The following is a 17,211-nucleotide window of genomic DNA, read 5'->3' on the forward strand; positions in this document are numbered from 1 at the left end:
TGCAACCCAATGGCCCATCTGTCAATGGGAAAGCAGTTTATTTGACTGTAATAAAAACCTCTGGAACATCCCTGATTTGGAAGCACATGCTTCTAAATTGCCTTGCTGTGGCTATCAGGAACCGATCTTTCCCCATCCATTTCTCCAGATATTTTCATGCATTTGCTTCTTTAATTTATTCCTTGAATTCATTTCTACCCACTGGTTTGTTGTGGTTTTATGGCCATATTGTATGGGATTTTATTATGGCTTTTCTTGTAACCCGCCCCGAGGCTGTGGTAAAAGGGAATAAATCTAAATAATAAATAAAATAAACCTGTTCTTTTTCAAAAGCAATTTTCTAAGCTGCTTTGATCCCCAACCGGGGAGAAAAATGGGAAATAAATAAACACAACCGTGCACGAGGTAATAGTAACTGTACTAACTGCCCCCAAAATATACCAAGAAAAAAATAGAATTTCCTTGACTCTGTGATTGTTATTCTGTAGTGATTTGTTTTGTTAGAACTCAGGACGGCAAACGGAATTATATTGTGTGTGACCAGCTAAATGGAACCTCCATGTTCAATAGCACTATGCCTTACTGGGCCAGTTTCTGGGGGGACGATGAGGGAAGAGAAGACTTCTCGCTTTCCCTCTTGCTTCGAGGCTTCTGCCAAGTTTGTGGCTGGTAGTTTTTGGAGGCAACTTGCTGGACCGGGCAGTGCTCCATTCCCGCAAGCTGATTGGCCGCCGCCCTGTCGAAATGCTGAGGCTCCTCCCTCTTTCTCCTCTGCAGCGTTTCAAGTGCTCGGTGTACCGACGATACAACGACTTTGTTGTCTTCCACGAGACGCTCCTTCAGAAGTTCCCGTACCGGATGGTCCCGGCTCTTCCGCCCAAAAGGATGCTGGGGGGTAAGTCGGTGGCCGCATGGCACGTTTTGCACTTGAGGAGGCAGCGGCAGAACATCTGCTTTGAATGCAGAAGGCCCCAGGTTTGAATCCGAGCATCTCCAGTTAAAGGGACCAGGCAGTAGGTGATGGGAAAGATCTTTGTCTGAGACTTGGAGAGCAGCTGCCAGTTTGAGTTAGCAATACTGGCCTTTGTCAACCAATAGCTTTACCATAAGGCAACGTTGTGTGTGTTTGTGTGAAGGTGTCAGACGTTGATAAACTGTAGAGGCCGGCCGGTGAGGGGGAAGCAATTCCTTGCTCAAACTAATCTTAACTTTCTTGGAAACCGCCCAAGGAGTTCTTGGCACTTTCCCGCTGACGTTAGGGCCGCTAGTTCTTTTAACTATCTTCTTCCCTTTTTTGAGCTCAAAAACAGCAATCAGATTAAAATACGCAACAATGACAGGGTGGGAATGAGAAACGTTGCTTGTTTTCCCAGTAGGATATTCGCTTTACACTAGGGAAGAATTCTCCCACTGAGTTATCTCCCTTTCTCACTTCAGCCCCTTCTGCACTTGCAGAATAATGCACATTCAATCCACGTTCACAATTGTTTGCAAGTGGATTTTGTTCTTCCGCACAGTCAAATCCAGCTGCAAAGTGCATTGAAAGTGGATTGAAAGTGCCTTATTCTGCATGTGCGGAGGGGGCCTGAGATTTGCTGGCCGATTATGCGCAAGGTGTTTGCGGCGTGGTGGGGGTGAATGTCCATCGCGGCAAGATTTCTAGTGTGGGCCTGTTTCCTGGAGCCCCGCTTTAACTTTCTGTTCTCTCCGCTGCAAGCGAGAACACTTCTATCACCATTTTAATTTTTGCTTTGCTGCCAGAATGGAGAGATTTGCCACGGAGCACAACTTAGCTCTGGACATCTTCCCTCAGCTCATCCCCCTCCTACTCCCTCCCAATACTGTGAACTTAGAGAAGCAGGAAGGAGCAGGAAAGAGCCAGCAGTATGAAGGGGGAAGCAACAGAGAGGGAACCAGTGTGGTGTCATGGTTAAGAGCACATGGATTCTAATCTGGAGAACCGGGTTTGATTCCCCATTCCTCCGCCTGTGTGGTGGAGGCTTATCTGGTGAACCAGATGTGTTTCCGCACTCCTGCTGAGTGACCTTGGGCTAGTCACAGTTCTTGGGAACTCTCTCAGCCCCACCTACCTCCCAAGGTGTCTGTTGTGGGGAGAGGAAGGGAAAGGAGTTTGTTAGCCACCTTGAGTCTCCTTGCAGGAGAGAAAGGTGGGGTGTAAATCCAAACTCCTCTTCTTCCTCCTCCTTCAAAAATGTGGATCCCAGGTTGTGGAGGGCTCTGAAAATCATAACCGTCCCGTCCAACTGAAGTCAGAAACAGACTGGCAGCCAGGGTTGATTTAATTGGGCAATCTGTCTTTCTTAGTGAGTTGTGTCGCTGGAATGCAGTTTAGGTGGAATGCACAATGCAATTTAAAAACGCTGAAGACAGCATAAAGAGACGTCTGTGCTCAGAGTCTGGATAGGGTAAAAGGGAGAGTTTGTCCTGTTTCTTCGTTTCTGTGGGTGCTGTTGGCATCCTGGGAAATTCTGCAGAAATTCCCGGTGTGCGCCAAGATGCCGAACAATCGGCAGGCAACTGACGTTGTTTTGCTTTTACGTGGGACCCGCGAATCCCCTTTTCTGCAGCGGAAAAGAAAACGAGGAAACGAAGCAAGGTTTATGTGGTAAGAGAAAAGGGAAGCGCTCAGGGGATTTTGTGCGTCTCTTCTATTAAGTGGAAGAGGGAAGCGAAAAGCCAAGATCGTTCTCCGGTCTCTATTGACACACTCCTCTGGAACATTTGTCCTGGAAACTGCTCCTGGTTCCATAAATCAGCCTTCTTAACCTCAAAACAGAAGCCCCTGAGAGCCTTTTCCCCTGAACCGGAAAGGTTTGAGAAGACATCTAGATGGCTGAATGGAAGCATGCTTAGCAGTGGCTAACCACGGGTCTCTCACTTCCTGTTCTGTGTCGGATGCTCAGACGGTTATGCTGGTGGAGTTTCTGTATGCCTTTGTTGAAGGGTTTCCAACATGGCGCCCACTTAAGCCCCTTTCCAGATGCTTACCAACTGTTCCTTCAGTGACTGGAGTCAGATCTTAATAGCAGCATGGTCCCTCAATCATATGGTTCAATGCAACAGGAAGTCCATCTGTGCTACTTGAGTTCACCTTCCTTTTTTGATACCTACTGAATGACTAAGAATCTTCTCCCATGTAAACTTCTCCCATCTACTCTGGTTATATTTGGGTGCCATGCTTTGGTTGCCCTCACCACCGGAAGATATGACAGTTGGCAACCATAAGAACATAAGAACAAGCCAGCTGGATCAGACCAGAGTCCATCTAGTCCAGCTCTCTGCTACTCGCAGTGGCCCACCAGGTGCCTTTGGGTGCTCACCTGCAGGATGTGAAAGCAATGGCCTTCTGCGGCTGTTGCTCCCGATCACCTGGTCTGTTAAGGCATTTGCAATCTCAGATCAAGGAGGATCAAGATTGGTTGCCATAGATCGACTTCTCCTCCATAAATCTGTCCAAGCCCTTTTTGAAGCTATCCAGGTTAGTGGCCATCACCACCTCCTGTGGCAGCATATTCCAAACACCAATCACATGTTGCGTGAAGAAGTGTTTCCTTTTATTAGTCCTAATTCTTCCCCCCAGCCTTTTCAACGAAGGCCCTCTGGTTCTAGTATTGTGAGAAAGAGAGAAAAATTTCTCTCTGTCCACATTTTCTACCCCATGCACAATTTTATAGACTTCAATCCTATCCCCCCTCAGTCGTCTCCTCTCCAAACTAAAGAGTCCCAAATGCTGCAGCCTCTCCTCATAGGGAAGGTGCTCCAGTCCCTCAATCATCCTTGTTGCCAAACCAAATTTGGCACTCTCTCCCTGGTGGCGGGGGGAGACTTCTGTCTCCCTCTGTCTTCGTCTTCCCCCATAGGGTGAAGACTTCTTTAGTTTTGACCCATGTTCCTTCCTTAACTCTTCATAGCTCTCCTTCCTGGTTGTGTGTTTCAATGTCTTTCTGTGTTTATGTGTGCCTGTTAAGTTTTAATAAGATGCTTTCCAAGGTCCAGAACATTTGGAAACATTTTAACGTTCGCCGCCTCGGGAACCTTGATCGGGGTGGGCCAGTAGACTGGGAAATATTTGAAGGGAATTGATAAATAAGAAAGAAATGGTGCAAATCTCATCCTGGCTGGTGGCAAATAGACATTTAGCAGTGAGGGAAGAGAGAGGGAAGAATATGAGAAGTCCAGCAAACAGCTGGCGATGCGGAAATAGGGTTTTGCACAACGCTGGCCAATAATGCGCAGGAAATTATTTTGGGATATTATTTTGGGATGCAAAGGCCTGAGAAATGCCGGGCCTTTCATCTCTCCGGTGAAGGAATTCCAGCGGTCTTCCTTCTTTCCAGCCCGAGTCTTTTTAACAATGCCCAGGGGCGGTTTGGCATGACATGTTTATGGAAGAAGGCATTCCCTCTACCCCGACTGGCCACATGCTGCAAGACACAAAGGAAATTCCATATTTGCATGCCAGAGTACAGACCTCTCAGGGGGAGGGGGGAGGGGGGGACCCCACTCAAGCAGCTGGATGAAAAAAAAATAAACTAATAAAAGCTGCGGTTTGAGGCTGTCGGGAAAGGCGGTTAGAAGGAGAAACCGTTTGCGTGGGTGGCCGGTTCGTGGCATTCTTCTGACCCCCCTGGGGAAATGCCACAAAGGGTCACTTGAAGCTGCCTTATAGAAGAAGAAGAAGAGTTTGGATTTCTATTCCCCCCTTTCTCTCCTGCGGGAGACTCAAAGGGGCTTACAATCTCCTTGCCCTTCCCCCCTCACAACAAACACCCTGTGAGGTAGGTGAGGCTGAGAGAGCTCCGAGAAGCTGTGACTAGCCCAAGGTCACCCAGCTGGCGTGTGAGGGAGTGCACAGGCTAATCTGAATCCCCCAGAGAAGCCTCCACAGCTCAGGCGGCAGAGCTGAGACTCAAACCCGGTTCCTCCAGATTAGATACACGAGCTCTTAACCTCCTACGCCACTGCTGCTCCTACGCCACTGCTCCTACACCACTGCTGCTCCTTATAATGAATTAGACCCTTAGTTTATTGAAATTGGCATTGCCTACTCTGACTGGCAGCCACTCTCCCGAGTCTCTGCCGGAGGTCCTTCATGTCTCCTGGTCCTTTTTAAACAGGGATGTTGGGGATTGAACCGGTGACTTTCCGGTTGAGCCCGTGAAGCTCCCTTCTGCTGAGCCAGACTACCGGCCCATCTATGTCTGTATTGCCTGCTCTGACTGGCAACCGCTCTCCACAGTCAAAGGCAGAGGTCTTTTACATCACCCAGTGCCTGGCCCTCTGGGGTACTAAAAGATCGGCTGCTCGGCCTTTAATGCCAAGTAGATCATGGGCAGGCTGCCTCCATCCTTGGCTCGGTTCCCTCTCTAATGCCGTTTCCGCACTGCCACGATCGGGGTGTGTGTCGGCATAAATGACACTGATGCACCCCCCAGGGACTGTTCCCACGAACAGTCCCGGTAGGGGCGGGGAAGACGGCGCAGCGCCTTCCCTTCCCTCTGACCTTCCGGCGCGTTGCCCAGGCCAGGGGACACGCTCCCCTGCCCTGCGCGACAGCTCTGGAGTCGCAGGGCAGGGGGGGCGTGTCCCCAGGCCTGGACAATGTGCCGGAAGGTCAGAGGGAAGGTAAGGCGTTCGGGAAAGGGGGGGATGGCGTCTTCCAGCTGCTTCCGTTCGAATGGCAGTGTTTGGAAGCCGCTGTTTCCGAAATACCTCGCCCAGGGAGTGAGGTTCGGAAATAGCGGCTTCACGCCGCTCAGGGGTTGCGAGGCTGCCACCGCCGCCGCCGCCGCCGCGCCGTGTGAACCCCTCTCCAGGTACGCTGTTTTTAGTGTCCCTGGGTCGCTGTATTCCACCCGTGCGGAAACAGCCTCCGTGTAGCTATAGCAGATACCCGCTTCAACGTTGTCGTGAGCCCTGTCGGCACCCTTTTTTCTCTCCCTCCCCCTCAGCCGACCGAGAGTTCATTGAAGCGAGGCGTCGAGCGTTGAAGCGTTTCATCAGCCTGGTGGCGAGGCACCCTCCGTTCTCAGAGGACGTCCTCCTCAAACTGTTCCTCTCCTTCAGTGGCTCTGTGAGTTCTATAAACTGCTGGGTTTGGGGTCCCCCCCCCAACCATATAGATAGGCTTCATGCCCCAGGGGGACACCAAGTGTGGTCCCTTCCCTAATTGTGACCGGCCTGATAAAAAAAGTTTTGGGGAACTCCAAAGCATGTCCATTTTTTTTTAAAAAAATGCTACATAGACAATGAGGTCTAACCAATGCAGAATAAAGAGGTACAATTACATCCCTCAATTTAGACTCCATACTCCTATTGATTCAGCCCAGAATCGCATTGGTTTTCTTGGGCGCCGCATCACACTGCTGGCTCATGTTCAGTTTGTGGTCTACTAAAACTCCCAGATCCCTTTCGCATGTCGTGTTGTCAAGCCAGGTGTCACCCATCCTATATCTGTGCGTTTCATTTTTTTTTTGCCTAAGTGGAGTATCTTACATTTGGCTTCTGTCTTTCTCGCTCGTTCCCTCTCCTGCGAGTCCCCATTTGTAAGATTAAAATCATTAAAATTGTCAGGAGAATTATCTGACTGGGTCTCCCTTCTTCCCTGCTTTAAGACCGATTTTTGTCTCTCTTGTTTTCCTAGGATGTTCAAAACAAACTGAAAGAGCTGGTCCAGGGCGTGGGGGACGAATTTATGATCTGCAAATTCGCCACCCAAGCCAAGGTATTACCTTCCTGCCCCTGGGATGCTTTTGACCTGCTTGGGGGTTTACCCGCGTGGGAAACCTTTGAGGGCTTTGCTTCCATCGCTAAGCAAACGCCGGCTGTTGTTTGGCTAGCGGTTCAGGCCAATTTCTGCTCAGCGCAAATAAAACATCGTGAGGGTGTTACCACTGAGAAGGCCCTGCCAGAGTCGCGCTTCCTCGGCCTTTAAACACCGTCGCCTCCCCCCTGGCTTTCTCCCTTTGCCACGTGTTGTTTGCACCTTTCAGACCGCTGTCCGAAGCCTTGCAGGATCGGTCAGCCCTACCCTCGCGCTCTCCCGTAGGATTTCCTGCCCGCCGACCTCCAGCTCCAGTTCGCAGCCAGCAGGGAGCTGATCCGAAACGTCTACAACAGCTTCTACAAGTTGCGGGACCGGACGGAGCGGATCGCCGCCCGAGCGGTCGACAACGCCGCCGACCTCCTTATATTCGGCAAGGAGCTGAGGTTAGGACAGGACGGGCAGTGGGCAAGTCTCTCTTGTGGCAGTCTTGCTTACGGGGAACCTTGGAAGAGTGGAGGGTTGTGAGTTCAGGTTCCTGTTTTTGGAACAGCCAAATTCCAAAACTGCATTTTCGTTGATTCTAAAGGCAACGAGGGACGGTGTTGTGTGTTTTTTGGGAACACAAAGTTCTTCCTAAGAATGAGAGAGAACCAGCGTGGTGTAATGGTTAAGAGCAGCGGCCGCTAATCTGGAGAACCAGGTTTGATTCCTCACTCCTCCACGTGAGCGACGGACTCTTATCTGGTGAACTGGATTTGTTTCCCCGCTCCTCCACATGAAGCCCGCTGGGGGACCTTGGGCTAGGCACAGTTCTCTGTGAACTCTCTCAGCCTCACCCACCTCACAAGGCGTCTGTGGTGGGGAGCGGTGGGAGGCGGTTGTAAGCTACTTTGAGAGTCTTTACAGGTAGAGAAAAGCCAAGTATAAAAACCAACTTATCTTCTTCTTGGTCCATTGTCACTTTGACAGCTGCAAATTTGGATTTATACTCTGCTTTTGTCAACCGTAAGGTAGCTTACAAACTCCTTTCCCTTCCTCTCCCTACAAGAGACACCTTGTGAGGCAGGTGGGGCTGAGAGAGTCCAGAGAGAACTGTGACTAGCCTAAGGTCACCCAGCAGGAATGTAGGAGCGGGGAAACACATCTGGTTCACCAGATAAGCCTCTACCACACATGTGGAGGAGTGGGGAATCAAACCTGGCTCTCCAGGGAGCAGCAGTGGCGTAGGAGGTTAAGAGATCATGTATCTAATCTGGAGGAACCGAGTTTGATTCCCAGCTCTGCCGCCTGAGCTGTGGAGGCTTATCTGGGGAATTCAGATTAGCCTGTACACTCCCACACACACCAGCTGGGTGATCTTGGGCTAGTCACAGCTTCTCGGAGCTCTCTCAGCCCCACCCACCTCACAGGGTGCTTGTTGTGAGGGGGGAAGGGCAAGGAGATTGTCAGCCCCTTTGAGTCTCCTGCAGGAGAGAAGGGGGGATATAAATCCAAACTCCTCCTCCTCTTCTTCTTCTTCTTCTTCTTCTTCTTCTTCTTCTTCTTCTTCTTCTTCCTCTCCTCCTCCTCCTCCTCCTCCTCCTCCTCCTCCTCCTCCTCCTCCTCCAGATCAGAGTCTGTCTGCTCTTAACCACCACACCACACTGGCTCTCTGTGTATTTATTTTGAATACCACTTCAACCATGGAAACTGCTGGGTGCAGTCCCATTCTTAATCTACCCCGCAGGGTTGTTGTTGTGAAAGCGAAACAGAGGACACAAGAATGGTGTATGTCTCTCAGATCCCCCCTGGGGAGAAAACCGAGGCGTAAACATCTAAATATCAATAAAACGAGAGGGTTTTGTGGAAATTCATTCCTGGATCCTAACCGAGGGGGCTTTTCTTCTTGCAGCGCGCTGGGGTCCGACACAACCCCTCTCCCTTCCTGGGCTGCTCTGAACAGTAGCGCTTGGGGCAACCTCAAGCAAGCGCTGAAGGGCCTTTCGGTGGAGTTTGCGCTGCTGGCGGACAAAGCGGTGCAGCAGGTGAGCCTCCCGCGGCACCTCGTGTCTCCTTGTAGGAGCAAGGTAACGATCCCAGTGACGGCAAGGCTCGGAATGGCGTCTCCCCAGCCTGGTTTGCGCCAAGTGGCCAAACTTTGAGAGGCCGAACCCCGAAACACCGAGAGGCCGAACGGGGGCTGAGCCACGTTCAGGAACTGTCCTCCTCGTTCCCCGCCACCTGGCTTCCAGCTTGTCTTTTCATTCACCCTCTTGCTTCCTAGGGTAAACAAGAAGAGAACGATGTGGTCGAAAAGCTCAACCTTTTCCTGGACTTGCTCCAATCCTATAAAGTGAGTTCCCCCATCTTTATTTATTTATTTAATTTAGACCAGGGGTCCCCAAACTTTTTAAACCGGGGGCCGGTTCACTGTCCCTCAGACTGTTGGAGGGCCGGACTAAAAAAAAAGCTATGAACAAATTCCTACGCACAAATGATTGTGAAATGTTTGATTTCACCTTTCAGCCTTTCTGTCATGGTCTATTTTTAGAACAGTGGCCAAAGTATGTCAAGTACAGGGTGGGCTCCAAATATTGTTGGGGAGGCTGTGGAATACCTTCCCCCGTAAAAAAAAAAAAAGCAGAACTTTCCCAATGAAGCATTCCATCTAACCCAGGATCAGGTATCTTCCTGGGTTCTTTCCTCCCTAGCAGCCAGCGAGCGGATTCGCCAGCCTGGCTGATGCCAATGGGAGTGAGGCGGAACAGAAAGCCTGAGAGCAACACATGGAGTAGCCGAGAGGGAAGGGCGGAGCCGGCGTTGCCACATGTAAGGTTTCCAACTCTGGGTCAGAAAATGCTTGGAGATTTGGGGATTGCCATCATGTAGCAACTGCAATCCCAACAGCCCCGTTGGGGCGGGTTCCTCCTCTCCCTGTAACTACTGCACATAAGATGGAGCCATTGCCGCCATGCCTGGTGGGCCGGATACATGCCTTCAGAGGAATTTTGTGGCTGGCCCCGAAAAGACGTTGGGGACCCCTGATTTAGACTTTAGACTTTAGACTTTTATAACGCCCTAACCCCGAAGGGCTCCGGGCGGTGCACAACATATAATAAAATACAGTCATAAAACCATCATAATTTAATTAAAATCTTTAAAAGCAGCGAAAGACTAACTGTAATACTGATAATTATAGGTGTAAGTGGCGCCCAGCTACCTATTATTAAATCCTTTCCCAAAGGGAGGATTGGTGAGTCCCCTCAGATAGTATCAGGCCCAGATGTAAGAGGGGGGGGAGGGGGGCACCATCAGCAGCCGGTCCCTCCAAAGGCCCGGCGGAACAGCTCCGTCTTTCAGGCCCTGCCAAGTGAATTCCAATTCTCCGAGATCCATGTGAGGGAGCCTCGGACAGCTGGTGGGAGAGCGTTCCACCAGGCCGGGGCCAGAGCCATGAAGGCCCTGGCCCGTGTGGAGGCCAGCCGGCATCTTCCGGATGGCGCGTGAGCAAACTGCTGAGAAAGAACTTTTGGAAGGATCCGCACTGGGCAAAACAGGCCAGCGACTCTGTTTAGATCCTGAGGCCCCTTCCGCACATGCAGAATAAGGCACTCTCAATCCACTTTCACAATTGTTTTGCTCTTCTGCACAGTAAGATCCAGCTGCAAAATGCACTGAAAGTGGATTGAAAGCGCATTATTCTGCATGTGCGGAAGGGACTAAAAGGAGTGGATAATTTGCACCTTTCTCAGGCTGCAGGGGTGGGGTCTCAAGGTGGTCCAAAATTCCGCCGACAGACCCAGAATTCAATCCCTTGACACAAATGTCCATATATTTGGAGAACAGTTCAAGTGGCGGACTAGGAGGCCAGGTGCGAATCCCTGCTCTGCCATAGGGGCAATCTTGGGGCCAGCCACACACACTATTACTCAAACCTACTTTGCAGGGTTGTTGTGAGGATGAAACAGCGGAGGGTGATGTAAGCCATCTTGGGTCCTCAAGGAAACAAACAAATATTTGCTTCCTTTTCTCGCTGCCACTACTCTCGGCTCGTTGCTGAGTTTTCACTAGGCAGAGCTCACAAATGTTCGAGTTTATCTCAACGGTCTTAAGGATCAGAGTCTGTAAAGATAAAACTAAAATGCCTAAATGTCATTTGCCGTGCTTGTTTCCTCTTTTTCCTTCCACCTCCGTGTGAGGGAGACTCGGGCGAGGGCGGGGAAAAGGATGACCTGGTTTTTCTCCTTTGCCCTGCCAGGACTTGTGCGAGAGGCACGAGAAGGGCGTCTTGCACAAGCATCAGCGGGCGTTGCACAAGTACAGCCTGATGAGGCGACAGATGATGAGCGCCACGGCTCAGAACAAGGAGCCGGAGACGGTGGAACAGCTGGAGTCTCGAATAGTGGAGGTACGATCGGGTGTGTTTGTGCAGGCCGGCCGGGGATGCCCTAGAGCAGCGGTTCTCAACCTGTGGGTCGCGACCCCTTTGGGGGTCGAACGACCCTTTCACAGGGGTCGCCTAAGACCGTTGGAAAACACATATTTCCGATGGTCTTAGGAACTGAGACACAAATAATGTCATGGTTGGGGGTCACCACAACATGAGGAACTGTATCAAAGGGTTGCGGCATTAGGAAGGTTGAGAACCACGGTCCTAGAGGGGCTATTCCCCTATTTGGGACCCGAAGAGTCCAAAAGTCATCAAAATTCCAGACTTTTCTTTATCTGGGTTTTTAAAAATGAAATAACGTTTATTTCGCTAACAACATTCACAGAGAAGGAGGATTAAAAGAATTTTAAAAAAGAGTCAACATAGACAGACATCCCAATTAAAAAAAAAAACCAATTGTAATCATATCTGAATTAAGTAGGAAGTGGATCTGTGTTTCTAATCTTGTAAGCTTCTTAATCGCATTAATAAACATGAACTAACGGTAACTTGTATCCTGAAAAGGGACAACCTTTCGTCATTCATCAGTTGAACAATCTAATTAATTTTCCCTGCGTTCTCATTGATTGCATTTAAAAAGGAAATGAATGAGCAAATTAATATAATTTTGTGTACACAGAAAAAAATATTGCAACATTTCAAAAAGTCTTTGCTCTAATCAGGTTATTTAAATGGTATTTATACTTCACTTGAAATTATCTGTCTCTTATCTGTCTATCTGTCTACCTACTTACCTACCTACCTACCTACCTACTTATCTACCTGATGAATAACCATGATTCTACTGTCTGAATTGGTAGCTAATTTTTTATTAGAAGTTTTACAGAAACAATAGTTGTTTTGTCCCTGTCTCTTCATTTTGTATCTTCAAAATATATGTATGCATGTATATATATATTTGTGTGTGTTTGTGTGTGTGTGTGTGTGTGTGTGTATATATATATGTTTGTATGTGTGTATATATATGTATATATGTGTGTGTATGTATGTATGTGTGTATGTGTGTATGTGTATGTGAATGTGTATGTGTATATGTGTGTATATATATATGTGTGTGTGTATATATATATATAAATTTTGTTATAACTTTTATATATTACGATTACAGTTATTCTTATTTAATCTAGTGCCAATAAAGGCTAATATATATATAAAAATAACCATGTGTATGCCTAAGTAGATGCTTCTATTACATAATACTTAAAATCCAGCTCCTTTTATCTGGGTTTTTAAAAAGTAATTTAAAACAATAATTTAACAAGGTGCTTTCATTCTTTATGTCCCAGAAATGACGTTTATGTCCCAGAAATGTAGCTGTGGCACAGGTTGGCATATGACAGAACTCTTTTGCCATCTAAGCCCCTTCCGCACATGGAGAATTAATGCGCTTTTAATCCACTTCCAATGCACTTTGCAGCTGGATTTTACTGTGCGGAATAGCAAAACCCACTTGCAAACAATTGCAAAAGTGGATTGAAAGCGCATTATTTTGCATGTGAGGAAGGCACCCTACATTCCGTCTCATCCTCTTCCTCCTCTACAGCAAGAGAATGCCATACTGACAATGGAGCTGCGGAATTATTTCTCCCTGTATTGCCTGCATCAAGAAACCCAACTGATCCATATTTACCTGCCGGTCACTTCTCACATCCTGGGGGCCTTCGTCAACTCTCAGATCCAAGGCCACAAAGAGGTGAGCGCGACCCCCACACGGTCCCTCGTCTCGCGAAGTGACGGATGTATGGTTTATCGTTCAGGTTTCCAGGCCGGGGGGGGGGGGGTGAACGTTTCCCGGATTCACAGCTGATTCCAGACAACAGTTGTCCTGGAAAAACATGATAGCTGTGTGGAATAGACTGTATGGTATTGCACTCCACTGAGATAAATGCTACCTTCCCAGTTTCTAACCCCCAAATGTCCAGGAGGTTCGCAAACTGGGGGCCCTTCCGCACATGCAGAATAATGCACTTTCAATCCACTTTCAATGCACTTTGCAGCTGTGCAGAATAGCCAAATCCACTTGCAAACACTTGTGAAAGTGGATTCCCTTTTGGCCTCCAGTAGAGATGGCTCCCCTCTCGATGTAGGCTTATTTAAACGAAGAAGAGTTGGGTTTTTATACCCCGCTTTTCTTTAGCTTGAAGGAGTCTCAAAACAGCTTACAACTGCCTTCCCTTCTCTTCCCCACAATAGAAACCTTTCGATGTCAGTGAGGCTGAGAGGGTTCTGGGAGAACAGTGACTTGTCTGAGGTCACCCAGCAGGCTTCATGTGGAGGAGTGGGGAATTGAACCCAGTTCTCCAGATTAGTGGCTGCTACTCATGTCAAGGGGAATAAAACCCGGTTCTGCAGATTAGGGTCCGTGGTTCATGTGGAGGAGTGGGGAATTGAACCCGCTTCTCCAGAGTCTGCTGTTCTTAACACTGCCCTGTGCTACCTCTCATCATTAATGCGTTTCCAATGTGGGGCCTGCTTCTCGGAGCTCTCTCAGCCCCACCTACCTCACAGGGTATTTGTTGTGAGGGGGGAAGGGCAAGGAGATTGTAAGCCCCTTTGAGTCTCCTGCACGAGAGAAAGGGGGGATATAAATCCAAACTCTTCTTCTTGTTCTTGTTCTTGTTCTTCTTGTTCTTGTTCTTCTTGTTCTTGTTCTTGTTCTTCTTGTTCTTGTTCTTCTTCTACTACTATGGGTCTATTGTTTGTACCGGCTAAGCCAAAAGGTCAGAATTACCCTCTGGCCATTGACCGGTTTTGTCCTTTCCAAGTAGAGTTTTCTCAAAAACCAAATTTAGTTCGGGTGTTTTTCTGTGGATGTATTTTTCCCCTCTCGGCCAGAGCTTCGGGCTAAAGGCTCGTAAGAAAAAGAAGCAATTGCCAGGCACACACACAAAAAATTACTTTCAGGTTGGAAAAAAACAATTCGGGATCTTCTGCGCACCGAGCCGCTCTCTCCGAAATCAAGCCAAACATTTCAGGACTTCCCCTATTAGCGACTGTTTTGATTTTGACCCCCCTGGTGCACTTTTCCACCTTGACCAAGCAATCGATGCTCTTTTCTGCCTTCTAGATGAGCAAAGTCTGGAATGAACTGAAGCCCAAACTGAACTGCCTCTTCGTTGGATCCGGCAACACGCCAACTTTGGCACCCCAAGAGAGCACCTTCTTTTCTAGTTAATTCCTTAGGATGCCGGGGCGGGGCAGTCAGGAAGGGGAGCAAGCCATATGGGATTGGAACATACCGCTGCTCGAAGGAATCGCCTCGTTGGCTAGCCTCGTATTTTACTATTAATATATTTTTGCTGCTTTGAACTGCTCTGTGATTGATGGGCTGGCTGGAAATGTGAGCGTGCAAATAGAGAGATTTTTTCTCTCTCTCTCCTCTTTATTGTTTTTGGGACTGCACTTTTCCCCTTGAGTTTTCTGTCACTAATATCCTTAGTCCCGTTGTTTGAACAGACTCGTCAGCTTGGCGTCTTCTGAAGTGCCCAATCAGGAACGAGGAAAGGAGCGAACCACCAAAGGGCCAAATTTGTACCTGAGCCTCGCGTGCTTTGCCAGCTCTCAAACGAAAATGTGGGCAGATACGAGATGTTAAAGGCTGTTTGAAACATGCCCCATTTAGTGTTAGGAGGCAAGATTAGGAGGAAACCTTACACCCCTGTTCCCTGTTTTGACCCCCCCCCCCAGATTTAGCTGCTGTGTGAAACAGGATGCCGTACTAGATGGACCACCAGTCTGATTCAGCAGGGCTCTTCTGATGTTCTTATGAAGGCCTCAGTCTGTATGCCCTTTTGTTGAACCTCCAGAGGAACTGGTTGGCCAGTGTGTGAGACAGGATGCTGGACTAGGTGGATCTCTGGTCTGATCCAGCAGGGCTCTTCTGAGGTTCCTATCAAGGAAAGACCTTGGCCTCCATGCCCTGTTGGTGGACCTCCAGAGGAACTGGTTGACCACTGTGTGAGACAGGATGCTGGACTAGGTGGACCTTCACTGGTCTGATCCACTAGGGCTCTTCTGAGATTCCTATCAAGGAAAGATCTTGGCCTCCATGCCCTGTTGGTGGCCCTCCAGAGGAACTGGTTGGCCACTGTGTGAGGCAGGATGCTGGACTAGGTGGACCTCTGGTCTGATCCAGCAGGGCTCTTCTGAGGTCCCTATCAAGGAAAGACCTTGGCCTCCATGCCCTGTTGGTGGACCTCCAGAGGAACTGGTTGGCCACTGTGTGAAACAGGATGCTGGACTAGGTGGACCTTCACTGGTCTGATCCACTAGGGCTCTTCTGAGGTTCCTATCAAGGAAAGATCTTGGCCTCCATGCCCTTTTGTTGGACCTCCAGAGGAACTGGTTGGCCACTGTGTGAGACAGGATGCTGGACTAGGTGGACCTCCACTAGTCTGATCCAGCAGGATTCTGATGTTTTTGTGAAGGCCTTGGCCTCTCTGCTCTGTTTGTTGACCACTGTGTGGGACAGGATCCTGGAACAGACAAGACCGATGATCTGATTGGGGGGAGGGGTTCTCTTTTTTTCATATTCTTACGTTCCTCTGTGTAGGAACATACCAGGTGCTTCTATTTCCCCTACTGGGGTCCATAAGCTATAACACACCAGCAAAAGCAATCATACTCCAACCTGTTAAGTGGGCCCACATACTGGAAAAAAATTACACTTCTGTTTGTCTCTGCAGGAAGACCAAATCTGCCTTTTCTTTTCTATGTTAACACAGCATATATTTTTTGGAAATGTTTATAATGGAGAGCCTGAAAGTGTCAACGTTGTTCTTTGGCCAGAGCAGGGCTCCCCAAAGTGAGAAGGAGAGTGTGGATTTATACCCCACCTTTCTCCCCTGTAAGGAGACTCAAGGTGGCCTACAAGCTTTTAAGGAACTTTTAAGGAACTGAGACTTTTAAGGAAACAACAACTGAATGGAAAACTCCTGGTGTCCTTTTACCGCTGTGCTATAGAGAGTGTCTTAACCGACTGCATCTGTGTATGGTTCTCCAGTTGCACAGTGGCAGATAGAAAGGCGCTCCAAAGGGTGATCACTACTGCACAGAGGATTATCGGCTGCCCTCTCCCCTCCTTGGAAGAACTCTATAATTCCCGAAGCCTAAAGAAAGCCCAAAATATTCTGAGAGACCCGTCTCATCCAGCACACTCTCTTTTTGAACTGTTACCATCCGGCAGACGATAGCAGGTCTTACTGCAAAGAAACTAGGACAAAGAGGCTTAGAGACAGCTTCTACTCTAGAGCTGTGGCTATGCTAAACTCTGCGGCTTCGTGTTGATGTGTTTGGGGCTGTGTAGGGATGGGTGGAGGAAGGGGAAAGTGAGGATGGGGTATGAGTCTGAAATTGTGTGCATCGAGGAATGCTGCTGTAAATTTCGTTGTGCGTGCACAATGACAATAAAATGCTTATGCTTCCTCTCCCCACAACAGACACCTGGTGAGGCAGGTGGGGACTGAGAGAGTTTGGAGACAACTAGCCCAAGGTCCCCCAGTAGGCTTCATGTGTGGGTGTGGGGAATCAAACCGGGTTCTCTAGACTCTGAACCACTATGCCAAACTGGCAACCAGGATTTGTGTGTGTGTTTTAAGGAACCCCCCTTGCAACTATTCAGATAAATTCTATCAAGCCTAGAAGTAGCAATGCCTGTCCGTGTTTAACGCCAGCATGATGTAGTGGTTAAGAGCAGGTGTAATCTGGAGAACCGGGTTTGATTCCACCTGAGCGGCAGACTCTTATCTGGTGAACTGGATTTGTTTCCCCACTCCTACATTCCTACTGGGTGACCTTGCACCAGGCACAGTCTTCTCCGAACTCTTTCAGTCCCACCTGCCTCACAAGGTGTCCTCACAAGGGAGCAGCAGTGGCGTGGGAGGTTAAGAGCTCGTGTATCTAATCTGGAGGAACCGGGTTTGATTCCCAGCTCTGCCGCCTGAGCTGTGGAGGCTTATCTGGGGAATTCAGATTAGCCTGTGCACTCCCACACACG

General features: G+C 48.8%; 1 protein-coding gene across 2 annotated transcripts in view; it reads left to right on the forward strand.

Annotated features, from left to right (window-relative positions):
- Positions 1–14,525, forward strand: part of SNX8 (sorting nexin 8) — a 29,042-nt gene extending 14,517 nt beyond the window's left edge. For both annotated transcript variants that reach the window (XM_048492481.1, XM_048492482.1), the window contains exons 3-11: positions 778–895; positions 5,973–6,094; positions 6,665–6,745; positions 7,070–7,230; positions 8,679–8,811; positions 9,051–9,119; positions 11,025–11,174; positions 12,760–12,909; positions 14,284–14,525. In XM_048492481.1, the coding sequence (XP_048348438.1) occupies positions 778–895; positions 5,973–6,094; positions 6,665–6,745; positions 7,070–7,230; positions 8,679–8,811; positions 9,051–9,119; positions 11,025–11,174; positions 12,760–12,909; positions 14,284–14,391 (1,092 nt within the window). In that variant the 3' untranslated portion in view covers positions 14,392–14,525. The remainder of the gene's footprint in view (positions 1–777; positions 896–5,972; positions 6,095–6,664; positions 6,746–7,069; positions 7,231–8,678; positions 8,812–9,050; positions 9,120–11,024; positions 11,175–12,759; positions 12,910–14,283) is intronic.
- The last annotated feature ends 2,686 nt before the right edge of the window (positions 14,526–17,211 follow it).

This window comes from Sphaerodactylus townsendi, linkage group LG04 (genome assembly GCF_021028975.2).
Source record: "Sphaerodactylus townsendi isolate TG3544 linkage group LG04, MPM_Stown_v2.3, whole genome shotgun sequence".
In the NCBI taxonomy this organism is placed as follows: domain Eukaryota; kingdom Metazoa; phylum Chordata; class Lepidosauria; order Squamata; family Sphaerodactylidae; genus Sphaerodactylus; species Sphaerodactylus townsendi.